The sequence below is a fragment of the Onychostoma macrolepis genome, chromosome 19, assembly GCF_012432095.1.
Source record: "Onychostoma macrolepis isolate SWU-2019 chromosome 19, ASM1243209v1, whole genome shotgun sequence".
Classification (NCBI taxonomy): Eukaryota; Metazoa; Chordata; class Actinopteri; order Cypriniformes; family Cyprinidae; genus Onychostoma; species Onychostoma macrolepis.
Genome location: NC_081173.1, coordinates 26,917,470 through 26,934,440, shown reverse-complemented (window position 1 = coordinate 26,934,440; position 16,971 = coordinate 26,917,470). Strand labels below are relative to the sequence as shown.

At 35.1% G+C, this 16,971-nt stretch overlaps 1 protein-coding gene across 3 annotated transcripts in view; it reads right to left on the bottom strand.

Annotated features, from left to right (window-relative positions):
• Positions 1-539: 539 nt before the first annotated feature.
• Positions 540-16,971, bottom strand: part of jupb (junction plakoglobin b) — an 81,676-nt gene continuing 65,244 nt past the window's right edge. For all 3 annotated transcript variants that reach the window (XM_058753359.1, XM_058753358.1, XM_058753361.1), the window contains 5 exons: positions 15,876-16,026; positions 7,935-8,056; positions 6,680-6,722; positions 3,568-3,719; positions 540-3,436 (listed from right to left, as the gene is read on the bottom strand). In XM_058753359.1, the coding sequence (XP_058609342.1) occupies positions 3,583-3,719; positions 6,680-6,722; positions 7,935-8,056; positions 15,876-16,026 (453 nt within the window). In that variant the 3' untranslated portion in view covers positions 540-3,436; positions 3,568-3,582. The remainder of the gene's footprint in view (positions 3,437-3,567; positions 3,720-6,679; positions 6,723-7,934; positions 8,057-15,875; positions 16,027-16,971) is intronic.

Genomic DNA, 16,971 nt, shown 5'->3' with positions numbered 1-16,971 from the left:
TATAGTTGTAGAACACTTAGTACAGTATTGGGTAATTTGTTTATATTACTATAGTTGTTATATTACCAGAGCAACTATAGAATTACCACAACAAATTAATTCAAGTACTTTATGGTTCAAAAACACTATAGTATTTACTATAAATTACTATAGTATTTTTTTCATGTGGGTGATAAAGGGGGTCATCAAGTAAAATGCGCCAGATAGGCCTTAGGTTGGAGTGCCAGTAGATTATTTGGTATTCTTTGCAAATAATTTTCTTTTTGAACTGACTATAAATATTACAATTGCTTTAACAAAACAGTAAATGCAAGCCTGGATAAGTGTATCATTTATTGGATGAAGACCGTATCTATAAATGTCTCTCAGCGTTTCAACCTCAATAACATTTATGTTCGGCCTCTGGCCAAATGTGCTTAACAAATGATCAGTCAAGGAGTCATTTAAATTATGACACAAGAACCTTTTTATATGTACAGTGCTAGTAAATGTATCATTGTAGGTGCTACACTTTGAATAAAACTCAAGGAGCTGAGACAGTTAATATAATTCAGTTTATTTATTTGAAAACAAACAAAAAAAACCACTGTCAAACTAAAATGTTCAGTAAAAATGCATATTCACTGTGATTCCCCGTTGACATTCCGTGCATGTTTTTTTAGTTTTTTTTCTTTTTTTGTTGCAGGTGGGCATGTTGAAATGATTTACTCTATGATGACAGCATCATCAGGAGTGCAATTATCACTGAATATGCAGAAAAATCACAAATCTCTCCATGACATGAAAGAGCCCACGTAACTAACCAAATTATCCTGTTTCTCAGATCCTGTTCCACATATTTGCTTAAAAGTTAAAGGAATAGTTGACCCAAAAATAAATATTTGCTGACAAATTTACACACCCTTAGGCCATCCAAGATGAGCTTGTTTCTTCATCAGAACAGATTTGGAGAAATTCAGCATTATATCACCAACGAGTGAATGGGTGCCGTCAGAATGAGAGTCCAAACATCACAATAATCCACAAGTAATCCACATAAATCCAGTCCATGTCATATCTTAAGCAAAAATCTGTTTGTAAGAAACAAATCCGTCAATAAGGCATTTTTAACTTTAAACCATCGCTTCTGGCCAAAATATAAGTCCATAATCCTTAATAATACTTCCTCCAGTGACTTCTCGCATCAAAATCCACCAAAACATTTGTTTAGAACTGTTTTTGCTTGTAACCAGTGCTTGATCTGTGCATATTTCTCTCCTGATTCAGACGAGATGACTTTTTCACTGGAGAAAGCAATATTATTGATTATGGACTTATATTTTAGATGGACGCAATGGACTTAAGTTAATGTCTTGATGGATTTGTTTCTTACTAACTTGCAGGTTTTCGCTTCCCACATTAATTGCTGGACTGGAGTGGTGTGGATTACTAGTGTATTATTGTGATGTTTTGGACTCTCATTCTGACGGCACCCATTCACTGCTACATTTCTCAAAATCTGTTCAAATGAAGAAACAAACTAATCTACATCTTGGCCTGAGTGCGAATACATATTGAGCAAATTTTTATTTTTGTGTGAACTATTCCTTTAACACGATTGATACGAACACCACTGCTGTAAAAGATTTGAGCATAACAGGGGCAACCGTACCAGAATAGTCTTCATGAATCTAACTACTATTACTTTTGGCACATACATGTTCCTTATATACCAACAGATGGCAGGCAGATTTGTAATCATGAAGTTAAATTCTCCACTAATAGTTACAGTTAATGAACGATGCATGACAATTACTGCAATTTCATCAATCAGCAATCACACTTCACACCGACTGCAATGCCTTTCAAATGCATGTGTAAGATCCCTTGCATCATAATCAGTCATATGACCACAAAATTCAGCATGTCATTCAAAACAAGATTAGCACAATTATATTTGTCTATATACAATGATGTAAAACAATATAGTTTTTGTATAAAAAATATTTAAAGTCTAAGGGATGTTATATAAAGAGGGCATAAGAGAGTGAATACTCTGGGGTAAACAAGTAAAGGATAATGTAGTCGGCCAGTCATAATCGTACAATAATTTGACCAATCAGAATAACGTGTTCCAGAGAGCTGTGTAATAATAATGGGGTTATTTTGTATTGAAAGTCTAGCTGGAAACTATTTAGGGGCGACTTAAAACTGCAAGGTAGGAAAAGCAATCATTATAATGCTAATCATTCCTTTGTAAAACAGTACACTGTGTTCAGTCTTAATGAACAACAATATACCATAATTCTAGACTAGAGCATAATCAAAATAACAAAACTAACTGATTATGCAAAATAAAATAATAAAAACATCTCATTCATGATAATGACATCATGCTCCTTGTGAAATGTTCCCTATTACAGTAATAGCACTGAATGAAAAACAAATGGTTATTTTATAGAATCACTGTATATTAGATTTCTCTAAAATATACTACACAAGTGGCCATACATTGTACTTATTTAATTCAGCAATGTTGACATACGTGCAAATGTATGAATCATACAATTCATTTTGGATTTATTATGTTGTTGCATGATAGCGGTGTCATTAAAAAATACAGCTAATATATAATAGAAAATAAATGGACCTATATCCAACTGTATTTGGACACTTGTATGTGCTTGTTGAGAATTTAATTTCAAAACCATTGGCGTTATTTTATTAGGAATTTGTGTCCAGAGATACGTTTGTATATTATAGCTGTGAATAATGTTTAAAGATCTATCATCCATCAATGCCTGCTAAAATGTCTTATGAAATCATGAAATCATACTCCACAAACCTTCTCTTCCAACTGAATATCAGTTTGTCTCTTAAACACAATAAAACAAATAAAACAGAAGAAATCCTGCCCTTGACCAGAAAAAAGGCAGGACAACATATCAATGTCAACAAATGTCATCTTATAATAGTGAGATTATGAAAATACAAACAAGTTTTTGTTTTTAGATGTAGGTTTTGTTGTTGCTTTTGTTTATTTTCTACTCGGTAGCAATGCCTCAGAGCCACAAATACACAGAACGCAAAGGAAAAGGAACCCTCGTGTGGCTGAGCCGCTAGCTAGCTATGCTACATTTCTAGGACGGAGTTGTTTGGACATCTTTGGACAAACAATATAAAGTACAAAATGTACATGTTATGATCACATGCTTATCGCGTCACCACACTTTTAGGCTTTGTCACTCTGTTAGTAGCACAAGATAACAAGATGAGTTAGGCAGTGCTTAGAGTTCACGTCACAAACAGACCGGTGGTGAACTAAAGCAAGTCGTGTGTTTTGTTCTTCTCTCGTTCGAGCACTGCACAGTTCAGGCCCTGCTCCGTGTTTTTTTTCGCAGGGAACAAACTGGTTTGTAGTCTTCATCTTCATCATCCTCTTCATTTGACCTGAAGACTGAGAGGAACATCTTTGTTGGGATTTTTTTATTCAGGAATAGATAAACAATCGCAAGAATGAGATAATGTTGAGTTAATCCACCACTAGAGACTCTGAATTGGACGCCGGGGAAGCGTGTGCAAGCTAACCTGCTGGCAGTGTTGTTAAAGAGGATTTGGGTACACCTGTCGAGGGTCATAGGTCATTTCTGGCATGTATTGCTCATGTAGCTCAGCGTCCAGCGGGAGGCCATCCATGGGTAAATCAGAGTAACCATATGGAGGGTAAACCGCATCCAGATCTTACATAGAGAGAGAGAGAGAGAGAGAGAGAGAGAAAGAGAGAATTTAAAGTTACAGTAATGATGTGCAAACAAAATATTTCAATTGTTTTTGTCTTTGTTTTTTTAATTTCTAAAAATGATTTAATAATAGTTATTTGTGGCATTGTTACAAATACAGCATATAAAAAAACGAAATGTATAAAAAATTCGATAATGAAATATTACATTTTATACTGTATATTTATATATTTGTGCTGTCAATCGATTAATCGTGATTAATCGCATCCAAAAGAAAAGTTTGTTTACAATATGTGTGTGTACTGTGTATATTTATTATGTATATATAAATACACACACATACATGTATATATTTAAGAAAAATATGTTACGTTTATATATTAAATCAATTTATATATAATATAAGTTATATGAATATAAATGTATATATGTACATACATGTAAATATTTTCAAAATATAAACTGTGTGTGTATTTATATATACAGGTACATAATAAATATACACAGTACACACACATATATTATGTAAACAAAACCTTTCTTTCGATGAGATTAATCACGATTAATCGCTTGACAGCATTAATATATAGTATAAATGATCTATAAATATTTTAATAAATTACTGATTATATATATATAATTATTCTGTAATTTATTATAAAATTTACAGATAGTTTCTAATAATTATATATTCCATATAATTATATATGAATATTATAAATTACACTAAAATATTATATAGAATGTAATATTTAATTAATATTTTGCTTATATAAAAAATGTAAATTATAATAGTAAATGCATTAACTATACGATTAGTTAATCTCACCATATAATATATACAAAGATTTATAATGAAATATTACAGAACATGTAATTTTATAGTGTAATTATGTACATTTGTTACATAGGTTTGGTCAGAACATAGCATGAATAAATGTGGACATTTTTCAATGTGTTGTTTTTAAATTATAATATTTAAATGAACGTTAAATTGACAGTCCTATTAATTAAATCATTACAAGGTAATTTAATATTATTATTAGATTTGATTATTCATTGAATGTCATTTGTTGCCTTTTTATAAAAGCACTAAGCTGCTCAAGGTCATGTTCAGTAATGAGATGTGCAGAAGTAAAGCAGAGTGTCTGAAACTCCTCTAACCATGGTAAAATCAGTGTACACCGTGTGCACAGCATCATTGCCTTAATTAATCACTTTGCTGATGGATACAACTTTGAGCAGGGGAAAAAAAGAATAAAAACATGCAAAATACTTCCAGCAATTTCACATAATGGAGGACCCTTGACATTGATGGAGGGCTGGTTAATGAAATGTAAGTGACCGAGGGAGATTTCAGATGAACAAATTCAATGAATCCAACTTGTTAATACACCAACATTCAGACAGAAACACATACACCCCTGAGACCAGAGCAGAAATGCCTGAAGAATCAGGTAGAAAAACACGCTCATCCTCAAACTTCACACATCATATTTGTGATAGTACACGGAAAGTAATGCTTGTTTTGTGCAAGACAAAATATTACAGCTGTATTATTTTCAGTAGATTTTTGTAAACAGTCCAAGATCTGCAGGGAACAATTGTGAAGTGAAAAATGTGTCGGGCCCAGTACCAAAACTAACTTGTAACCAATCAGCAGTAAGGGGCGTGTCTGCTCATGATGCAGAAGAGAGCGCTCAGTGCACAGGACAGACATTAGCCTAGCCTAGCCAAGTCAAGCGACGACAAAGATAGATTTGCTGATAAAAAACAAAAGAAAGCTTATACTGTGTCTACACCAGACGCGACAAAGCAACAAAGCGACAATTGAAAATCATTTGAAATTTGTGTCAGTACGTCATAAATAGAACGCAGCAGCAGTTTACTGTCGGGGATTTGTATCGCAGTGCAGCATCCAGTGTAGACAGCATCACTAATTATAATGAGCTCTATAGTACTTTGTCGCGCCGCACCGCTCATGTCCGGTGTAATGCTAGACACGGTGTTACGATAAGGCAAGAAGTAGGACCTGTGTAAATATCGGATCAGCTTTCCAGCACTGGAGAGAACAGAATGAGCGGGGAGGCCTGCGATCGGATTCCGAGGTTGCTTTGTTTCTTCTCGATAGGTGAGTAACATTGGTTTTGCTTTGTTTCACAGAACTAATCGTTGCCGTACGTATGTGTGGGGTGGAGCTATCAAAATAGGGGCAAGATTTCAAATGTCAACATTGGCTACCAGAAATCACTTACCCCACCTTTAGGGTAACGAACTGTTGCTGTTTTTTATTAATTAATGTAATGTGTACTATAATTTATTTTTTAATCATTCCATGAAACAGCCTGTTTCATGATTATTCATCATAAAACAATAATTAATTGAACAGAATCATTCTTACATTCTCATTCTGAATTAGTTTATAGTCTCTTGCTACTAAGTTTTCCATACAGATGTATTTATTGTAGACTTTCATTGTTAGAGCTTTGTTTTGCTTATTTTTTTTACAAACTGTGGGGTGTTCTTCAGATATTTTATGGCTGAACAGTGTCAGTGTTTAAAATATCTGCATAAGAGGATCAGACAGGGTGATCTGGTTTCAGTAGGTTGTTTTTTATTTCCAATTTTGACGAACGAGTGAACAGCACATCGCATACTTAATGTTCCCTCTCTGAGGAACACGGCATTCTGTCAGTTCATGGGACAAACTGACAACAACACAATCAAACCGCCCTTGCGCTTGATAAATGCGAATTCAATGACTGTCTCTCTTTATCTTTTTGTCTTTGACCCCTCTCTCACACGCATACGCACGCCATAACTCATTTGTCATGTGGCATTTTATTTTAATGCTCTTCGCTCTAATGCAGCGAGATGTGCCGGATAAATAGGCAATTTGTGGTGGTGTTGCGTACTAAAGCAGAAGGATAGTGAGTGAATGTGCTGGGCTCTCAACTCACCATCTGGTATATATCCAGGGTCGAGTGGCATGGCGGCGTGTGCCTGAAAGAATATGAATGCAAACATAATCATTAAAAGTTTTTTTTCATGTAGAACAAGGATATGATAGACACTTTTCAAATACCAGAAAATAACAAAATATATGTAACTTGAGCATCAAATCAGCATACTAGAATGATTTCTGAAGGATCATGTAACACTGGAGACGAGTAACGATGCTGAAAATTTAGCTTTGATCACAGGAATTAATTATATTTTAAAACATATTCAAATAGAAAACAGCTATTTTAAATAGTAATAATATTTCACAATATTACTGATTTTAATGCATTTTTGATCAAATAAATGCAGCCTTGATGAGCAAAAATCTTGTGTCGTTAAAAAGCAAATTGGTTTACAGTAGATTAACTCTTTAATCTATGCTTCAAACCTGTATGACTTTCTTTTTTCTTTTGAACACCAAGAAGAAATTTAACAGAATGTCTGAGCTGCTCTGGTCCATATAAGAAAGTGATTGAGGACTGGGCCTATCAAGCTCCAAGTAAGCCAAAAAAGAAGCATAAAAGCATCATAAAGGTGGTTCATACGATTCATGCACTATATTTCAAGCCTTCTGAAGTTTTGTGTGAGAATCAGACTGAAATTTAAGAGGTTTTTCACAGACAATCTTGCCTGACTGCTGTGGTCACCATTCACTTTCATTTGGACATATGCCTCCTTATATACGTATCCATCTCATTTACATTTACAACTATTTATAGTATTACACAATGGACCCAAAAAGTACTTCAAACCTTTTGGACACAAGTCACACAAAAGGACATTTAAATGTCATTGAATTAAAAAAAAATCAAACCAAATTGTATCTGCAAAATTGACACTTCTCTGATAACTAACATCACTTTTCTGAGCCATTTTTGCTGATCTACACACTAAAAAATGGCTAAAAATATCAATGCGTATTTGACAATCATACAAGCAGTATAAGAAACTAAATTGACACCGAAACATTGAATTATTGAAAACAAATGTGCACTCTGTTTCACATCAGGGTTGAATTACCAACTTGGTTTGCATTAACTTTCAGTAATTGAAAGGTCTGTCGTTAGTTATGCCGCATCAATATAATTATTTCATTACGATTGCTAAAAATTGACATGGCATACATAATTCGAAATGATCTCATTAATAATAATGTGCACTAATCTGAGAGTGTGCTAGAGTGCTGTGTGACTCCTGAATAAATATATTCACCATTTCCCAGGCTGCAGGGTCATGTTTGAAGAGGGAATGAGTGAGCTCCACTGACACACGCTTCCTGTAGTCTGAACTCTTGTCCTCAGAGATGCGGAAGAGAACGGCTGCAGCATAGGTGGCTGAGGAAGAGAGAATGATTACAACCAGATACTTTGATATACGAGACATCATAATTATTTACAAATTATTACGGACTAATATTATTATTATTATTATTATGTAATGCATAAAATATCAGTCCTTAAATATCAGATCAAATCAAGTGAAGTGTAATCAAGTGATGTGTTGTGTCACATGCCAGTCAGATGGCCTTCTTATATATAAAAAGACTGTTCTTGCTCAGATTAGGCTATACTGTTACCCAGATGTATTCCTGAAAGTGAAAATTTCAGCTTGTGAGACTAAAAGCCATTTAACACATTACGTGAGAAACCAAATGTCGAGCTGAGGATTCACTTGCAAACTTGTGGTCTTTTGTGTGTTCGGCTCCTTTTCTATATTGAAGTGTGGCACCAAAGTCAGCATAACGACATGCTGCGACATCACTGACAGTGTTTGTCTACCACAGACTGTCATTGTCAGTGTTGGTGGTTTATGAAAGCTGTTGGTGTGATACTATAAACAGAAGAACTCAGAGATGCCAGTTTTCTGTATCAGCTTACTTCCACTGGGAATGTGATGCAAAATCAGAGGGAAGCTTTGCACAGTTTCAAATGGTTGTACAAACTATGATCTGTCCAATGGCATATGGCTCTTTTCTGTGTTTTAACAACATAGAATGACACTTACTTAATTAGTCATGAGGCATGGCAAGCTGTTTTAACATTTAATCTTTAAAACATACTAGTATCTATTTTAATGGTACTAGTACTTATTTTTTAGCTACTAGTATCTATTCCGTTAAGTACTTGTACTCATTCAATTGTTACTAGTACGTATTCTTTAGCCACTAGTGCTTAATCTTTAGATGCTATTGACTTTTTAAAGATTAGGGGTGTAACGGTACACGTATTCGGTATGGGTCTTTCTGTTTTGTACGCATGTGTACCAAACAAATCATAACATTTTTTCAGGAAATTCAAATCACTGTATAGAAGCCTTGTCAGAGCGGAGTGCAAGTGAGCGCATTGGCAAGATAATCTCTTTCCTCTTTCAGGGTTTCTGCAGGATTTTTAAGCTCAAATTTAAGACTTTTTAAGACCTTTTTTAAGACCTGCACAAATAAAATTAATACCATATGAGCAGGGTAGAACAATGTCTATGGTAAACTATTAAACTGTAAAATGACTGTAAAAAGCATGATTTACAGTTCAGATACAAGTTTTCAGGAAAACAAAAAGTTTTATAAAATGATACACTTCACATTTCAGCCTTTAAACCATTTTTTAAGAAAATGGATGATATTAATTATTATATTAATTTAAACAATTATCAATAAATTATTATGTTAATTAAATAACAAACATTTTACTGTTTAGATTTTTATAATGAATTATCTTCTTATTGACCCACCAGTTCACATTTACAGCTCTGCGTGTTTGCAAGGTAAAAACATGGGTCGATTTTCACATTGGTCTGAACAAAAAAACCTAATGTTCCTGCAATACCGGAGGCTGCAGTTCTAGGACCCTATTTTTTGGGACAGCGCTATCTACTCCAACAGAGGAGAGCTCATTCAAACATTAAACAAACAGATGCAAAGACTAGATCCATGGAAACTATTCTTTTTTTTTTCTTTCCATCTTATTTTTAATGTAAGAGCTAGCGTGAACTGTTTGAGGGGGAGTCAGCAATCACCATTTAGCCTTTTTAGCTGTGCAAAACAGTTAATTGTGATGCTGGATGTTGTAAATTAGTATTTGTATTCAAATTAGTTTACATTTATACTACTAATAATCACACCAATTTGTACTGCAAGTGTTTTACCATTTACTGCACTTTAAGTTTGTCACACATCAGACGTGAAGCGCTGCGGCTAATGAACTGAAGTCTCTCACAGACACAAGTCTTTCCTTCCAAGAAAACAGAATATATAGAATATATTGAAATAAATTAGGTTAAATATTTCAAGAGGGTTATCAACGGGTATGTTTAGGGTTAGGAGTTGGTTAGGACAATAATTAAGTGTATACAATTAAACAACTACATAATTCCTTAAAAAATAATAATATACAGAATTGAATAGCAAGTGCTATAAAATAGTATGAGCCACTAATATTTGGTCATTTAGCAGATGCTTTTATCCAAAGCGACTTACAAATGAGGACAATGGAAGCAATCAAAATCAACAAAAGAGCAATGATATGCAAGTGCTATAACGAGTCTCAGTTAGCTTAATGCAGTACACGTAGCAAGGTTTTTCTTTGTTTGTTTGTTTTTTAAAGAATAGAATTAGAATAGAGAGTGCTAGAGTTAGAGGGTCAAATAAAGATGGAAGAGATGTGTTTTTGGCCGATTCTTGAAGATGGCTAAGGACTCAGCTGCTGGGATTGAGTTGGGCAGGTCATTCCACCAGGAGGGAACAGTTAATGTAAAAGTCTGTGAAAGTGATTTTGTGCCTCTTTGGGATGGTACAATAAAGCGACGTTCACTTGCAGAACGTAAGCTTCTAGAGGCACATAAGTCTGAAGTAATTAATTTAGGTAAGGGAGCCGAGCCAGTGGTCGTAGCTATTGGTAGCCAGTGCAAATTGATAAACAGAGGTGTGATGTTCTTCATTCTTTCTTACATTATTTTTGGCTCATTAAAAATTAATCTTGCTGCACGTTCTGGATTAATTGTAAAGGTTTGATAGAACTGGCTGGAAGACCTGACATAATACATACATACTAAAAATAAATAAAATAATAAAATAAATAAATTAAAAAAACTATAGGGTCCTAGAAATCCGGTTCTGAAACTACAGCCTCCGGTATTGCATGAATACACTAACAACAACAGCCTTATTGAACATGCACATTCATTCTCTGCCAGCAGGAGGCGCTTTCGAACGGTTTCCGCGGTAACAGAAGAACAAAGCAGCACCTGACTTTGAAACGTGCTTTGCTCATATTTATTTATAGCTTTTTGAATTTTAATCGTCACATTAAGCTGCATCATGATTCTGGTCTGTACCACTGATCTATATATAATGACAGTGGTCTGTACCCAAATTTAAGACCTCTTGAAATCATAATTAAGACTTTCTTGTACAATTTAATACTTTTTATGACCTTAAATTTGATAAAGTAAATTTAAGACTTTAAGGACCCGCGGAAACCCTGCTCTATTGAAATAAACATTAATGAACATCTCACATAATCGCTCAATCAGTGTTTCATTCGCAGAAAGACGTCAACAAAACAGCTTGTAAACAAAATGTCAGGCAACTCAGTCTTCCCAGCTCATTATTTGCTAGAGAAATGAAGTCTAGAGAAGAGCATTTTGAGAAATATTAAGACTATATATATTTTACTTTAACAGTTAGTGATGTCTTTATTTAATGTACGTTTAGATAAATCTTTTATGAAACAAGTTATGACAGCCACTGTGCAAATGATTATATTTCAATAACAAATAGAACTTGTATAATTTAGAAGTTAATTAAAAAAAACTGCATTATGTGCAGTTTACATGCTTGCATACAAATGTTTAATTTGAGTGTTATAGTTAAAAATAAATAGTAACTGAATTTGAGTTTGGGCTCTGTTGTTAGTTGTAACCTTATAGTAATGTAAATGTATAGTTTAGAGTAGGAGCTGAGGTAGATTTTTATCCCTATAGGAAAAATGTAACTGAATTTATTTAAAGAAAAAGCAATTTGTTCAGTAAACCATTGTTTAATTTAAAAAAATGTTTAGTTTTTTTCCTCCTGCTGTACCAAAACCATACTGAACTGTTACGTCAAAACAGAGGTACGTACCGAACCGTCATGTTTGTGTACGGTCACTAGTATATATACTAGTCATATTCAACACAGAGGGTACATCCAACGCAGGGAACAGGAGGAAGACACAAGTACATCAACAGTAAACCCGACAAACACTAACTCAACAGACTGGGGCTTATAAACACAGGATAACTGAAAAACACAGGTGCAGGGAATTACTAATTATACAGAGAAGAAATTGGGTCATGGAACACATGGGGAGGGAAAACACAACAAACACAGTTCAGGAGCGTGACAAATAGAGATTAGTAACTATACTACTGTTACTAGTAACACATTTCAAATTTCTACCATTGACTTCTATGGGGATCTGTCTTTCATTTATTAACTACTCAGTTCTCACTAATATGTATTACAATTGTCACGAATCCTGTCCATGCACTTCTGTTCACTCACCACCAGAGGTCACCCGCTCATCACATGGACTCTTGCACTGCACTACACTACTGTTGCATTTCATCAGACTACAATTCCCATCGTCCATTGTACTGATCACAACTGTCACCAATCACTCATTGCACTGATTACACAGCTGATCCCATCAGACACGCTTTATAAGCCTTGGACTTCCTCTCTGTCATCGCCGAGTATTGTATGCATTTATCGCTGCCCTACAGAGCCCTGTTAGTTTCCCTAGTCTTGCCTGTTTCGGATTGTGTTTTCCCCTGCCTGGACTCTTGCTTACGTTTTGGATTACCTCTCTTGTCAAGCCCCTTTTGATACTGTTCGCTGTCGTCTGACCCAGGCCCGTTTTAGATAACTCTTTGCATTGCCTATGATATACTTGTCTGCCATTGTTCGACCCTGCCTGTTAAGACCACGTCTCTGATCAATAAAAGCTTGCATATGGATCTGCATGTCTCTCGTCTCGTCAGCCCCGTAACAACAATAGTGACTAGTATCTATTTCAATATTACTAGTAAGTATTCATTATATTCTAGTACTTATTTATTAAATACTATCACTTTTCATTAGATACTAGCTCCTATTTAACAGATACTAGTAGTTATTCATCAGGTAGTAGCACCTTTTGTAATTGTTACTAGTAAAAAATCTTATTATACTAGTCACATCTGCTTTTTAACTTGTCTTACGACTAGTCAGAATGGCCACAAAAGTGTTCAATTAAAAGCTTTACTAGTAAAATAAAAAACATACTAGAAACGTTTGGAGTAAGTACTAGTATCTAATAAATGTGTCCTATTATCTATTGAAGAACTAGAAACTAATCAAAAAAGTACCAATTTAATAGGTACTAGTATCTAATTTAATGTGGCTTATCATTGTTATGCTGATGACATCCAACTGTATATGCCCCTAAGATGTAACAATGACCCCAATATATAAATTTTGTTGGAGTGTTTGGATGAAATAAGGGCTTGGATGGCTTCTAGTTTCCTGCAGCTCAATGAGTCCAAATCGGAAGTGGTGATTTTTGGCCCCCCAAAGTTAGCCAAACAGCTTTCTGTACATCTTGGCCCCTTAGCCAATAATATCAACACACAAGTAAGAAATCTTGGTGTAACCTTTGACTCAGAGTTGAAGTTTGACAGACAAGTCAGTGCTGTTGTTAAAGGAAGCCTCTATCAATTGCGTATGATTGCCAAATTGAAGAGAATACTGTCTTTTGATGATATGCAAACCGTGATTCATGCTTTTTTTCATCCAGGTTGGATTATTGCAATTTGCTAGTACAAAATGCTACAGCTAGACTGTTGACTGGCACAAGGAAGTGGTCCAGCATTTCTCCAGTGCTGGCTGCACTGCATTGGCTTCCTGTTGATTTTAGAATCCATTATAAAGTTTTGATAATGGTTTTTAAAGGATTGCATGGCCTTGCTCCAGAATACATTTCATGCTTGTTGCAGCATCACTATGTTACCAGACCTTTAAGATCATCTCAGAGTTTGCTTTTACATGTTCCAAGACCACGGTTGAAAACCAAAGGTGATCGAGCCTTTTCTGTGGCAGCTCCACTTCTGTGGAATAGCCTTCGATTGGTCATTAGATCTTGTCACTCATTAGACTGCTTTAAATCAATGTTGAAAACACACCTTTACTCTGTGCCATATAGCTGCCCCTAGCTGTTGGGACATTGTTCAGTGATGGATATTGTTCAACTGGAGTTGTTTTAAATGTGCTATATAAATAAATGTTGATTGATTGATTGATTGATCTAATAATAAGAACTAGTATCTAAAGAAAATAACTACTAGTATCTATTTAACCCTCTGGGGTTGAAGACCGCACCGGTGCTGTCACGTTTCTTCTTGATGACCACGAAAAGAACTAAACTGCAAAACTGTTGTGTAGTCATAATAACAACAAAACAATGTGATTTTCTAGTACATTTTATACATTAAATGTTAAAACAGCTTGCCATATTTAGGCGTGGCATTAAAGGTCCCATGGCATGAAAATTTCACTTTATGAGGTTTTTTAACATTAATATGAGTTCTCCTAGCCTGACTACGGTCCTCCAGTGGCTAGAAATGGCGATAGGTGTAAACCGAACCCTGGGTATCCTGCTTTGCCTTTGAGAAAATGAAAGCTCAGATGGCCCAATCTGGAATCTTCCCTTTATGTCGTCATACGGGGAAAGGTTACCTCCCCTTTCTCTGCTTTGCATGAGAAAATGAGCTACTACCGTGCGATGCGAGCGCAATATTTTTTTTCCTCGAGAGACATCATGGCTTGCAAACGAGCGAAGCATGATAGTTGCTCAGTGTTTGGATGTACAAATGAACACCGAAGTATTTTTTTAGTTCCTTCATCCGAGCCTATGGCTAGCATTAGCTACATGATAATAACTGAAACAGCATACATAAACAAACCAACTAAAGTACCGTATCCAGACACAATATTTTAAACTAACCATTGAGACGTCCTGCTGTAGCCGCTGATCAGATTCTGGGTCAAACTGAAAAGCTTGAATGACTGCGTGTCTATGAGCCATTGCGATACATCCACTGTCAACATTAGCGCATGGTAGCGCAAGCTGGTTAAGGCCACACCCCCACCCTCCACCTTGCCCCGCCTCTCTCATCCTTAAAGCTACAGACACAGAATGGCACGTCCTAAGGAAAGCTCATTGTGGGACTGGCTCATAGTGGCTGAAATTCTGCACCAAGGCTGAATTTCGGCAAACAGACCTCAGATTCAGTATTAGGGACCACTTAGGCCTATATAAAAGCATCCAAAAAGCAGCATGTCATGGGACCTTTAAACTATTGCTGCGTCCCAATGTGCCTACTTATACTACGCCCTTAAAGTATGTACTTTTGTACATACAAAAAGTACACACTTTTGAGTGTGTAGTAGAAGAGTAGACAAGCTTTGGGACATACTATCACGCCAAACAACTGCGTCTTTAACGGACCGCTCTGTCGCATCTGTTACATGCACCCTGTCACTGTAAACTGGCCTGTCAATCATCTTGGCACTGTTAACATCCTCCACATTTCATTTCATACCGTATTGGAGAGTAAAAAGTAGCTTGTTGATCTGCCAATCTGTTTTCTTTCATGGTGAGAACTCTACTCATATTTTCTGCATAATGATGCATTTAAAAGTTAACGACCAAATGGATGTTTATAAAAGTTCATGGCTGTTGAAGATGAAATATAACACTGATAACAATAAATAAATATTTTTACCAGGTTAAATGTTGATTATTAGTAACTCAAACCCCTTTTTGTAAACCTCTCTACCTAACGGTCAATCGCGCACATCCGCCACATTTGTAGTTTTTCTAACGCATTTTATTTGTGTTTGTAGTTCTGGACCGAATCCTTCGACAAAGCGCAATGGATTGTGGGCAATTTTAGCCATTAGAGTGTGCACAGATCCACACTTCAAAAATCGACCTGAAGTAGACCATCCGGGGTCTTTTGGCATACTCTTTTCAAAATACTATGCTTTGGGACACACTTATTGTAATCTCACATACTATTTAGGATGGATAGTATGAACATTGGGACGCAGGGTGGGTCTTGATGTGCATCACTCACCAATCCCCTCATTGGGAGAGTGCAGGAGCTCCATTAGAGGTGCAGATGCTCCTTCTGCGTCGATCATCTCGGCAGACTGTTTATCCAGAGCCAGTTCACACAAAACACCAGCAGACACACGCTTTATGTTCTCCACGTAGGAGTACAGAAGCTAACAGGAAAGAGGAAGTCAAAGAACGAGAGGGGTTATACACAAAAAACTCCTCTCTGTTGTTTCCTTACTGCTTTATCAACACCTACATCTCATTACAAGGTTGTACTTTTCTAAACAGTCTTGCACTACTTATGTAACTCTTTCCTATTTTTTAAGTTACTTTGGACAAAAGCATGTACTAAAGTAAGTATGTAACATAATGCACAGTGTTTTGGGAAGCGACTAAAATTCGTGACAATACTCACAGTATTTTTCAGTATTGTGACATTTAAAACTGTCGCTTTTTCAGTATCAAGCTAATTTTCCCAAAAAATAGCAACAAAATGGTACTACATCACTATTTTGTTACATTTTATTGAGCACAAATACTGACCAACACAATTTTTAACACACACTCTTTTTGTCAGTTTTGGGAAAAATTATTTTAGTGAATTGGTTCATCCAGCAGGTTCCCATTTATGAATAAAATCAGAACAATGAGTCCCTCCACATAATCAGTGTTGTTAAAGCTAAAACAATTAATATTCTTTTTCATTCATTAAATAAAGCTGAAATAAAACAAAATATAATATAATACAAAATAATATAAACGTTACATCAGAAATGTGATTAAAAAAAACAAGGTACAGTATATAGTATACTATAATAATAAAGTGTACTATAGTATATAGTATAAATAGTATACTATCATAATAAACACTGTAGTAAATAAAAAGTCAACAGTAAATATAGTATATAAACCAAACAATTATGTAATATTCAAAATAAATAAACGCTATAACTCTGGACATAAAAGTCTTTTTAGCTAAAAGTCTTTTTAGCTTTCAGTTTAATCTTTTTTTTGTGAAATATTTTATTAAATGCAATTTTTTATCATTATGTTTCATTCTATATAAATTATATAAATTTGACTTTATTAATTAGTATGTATCTCTTCAAATT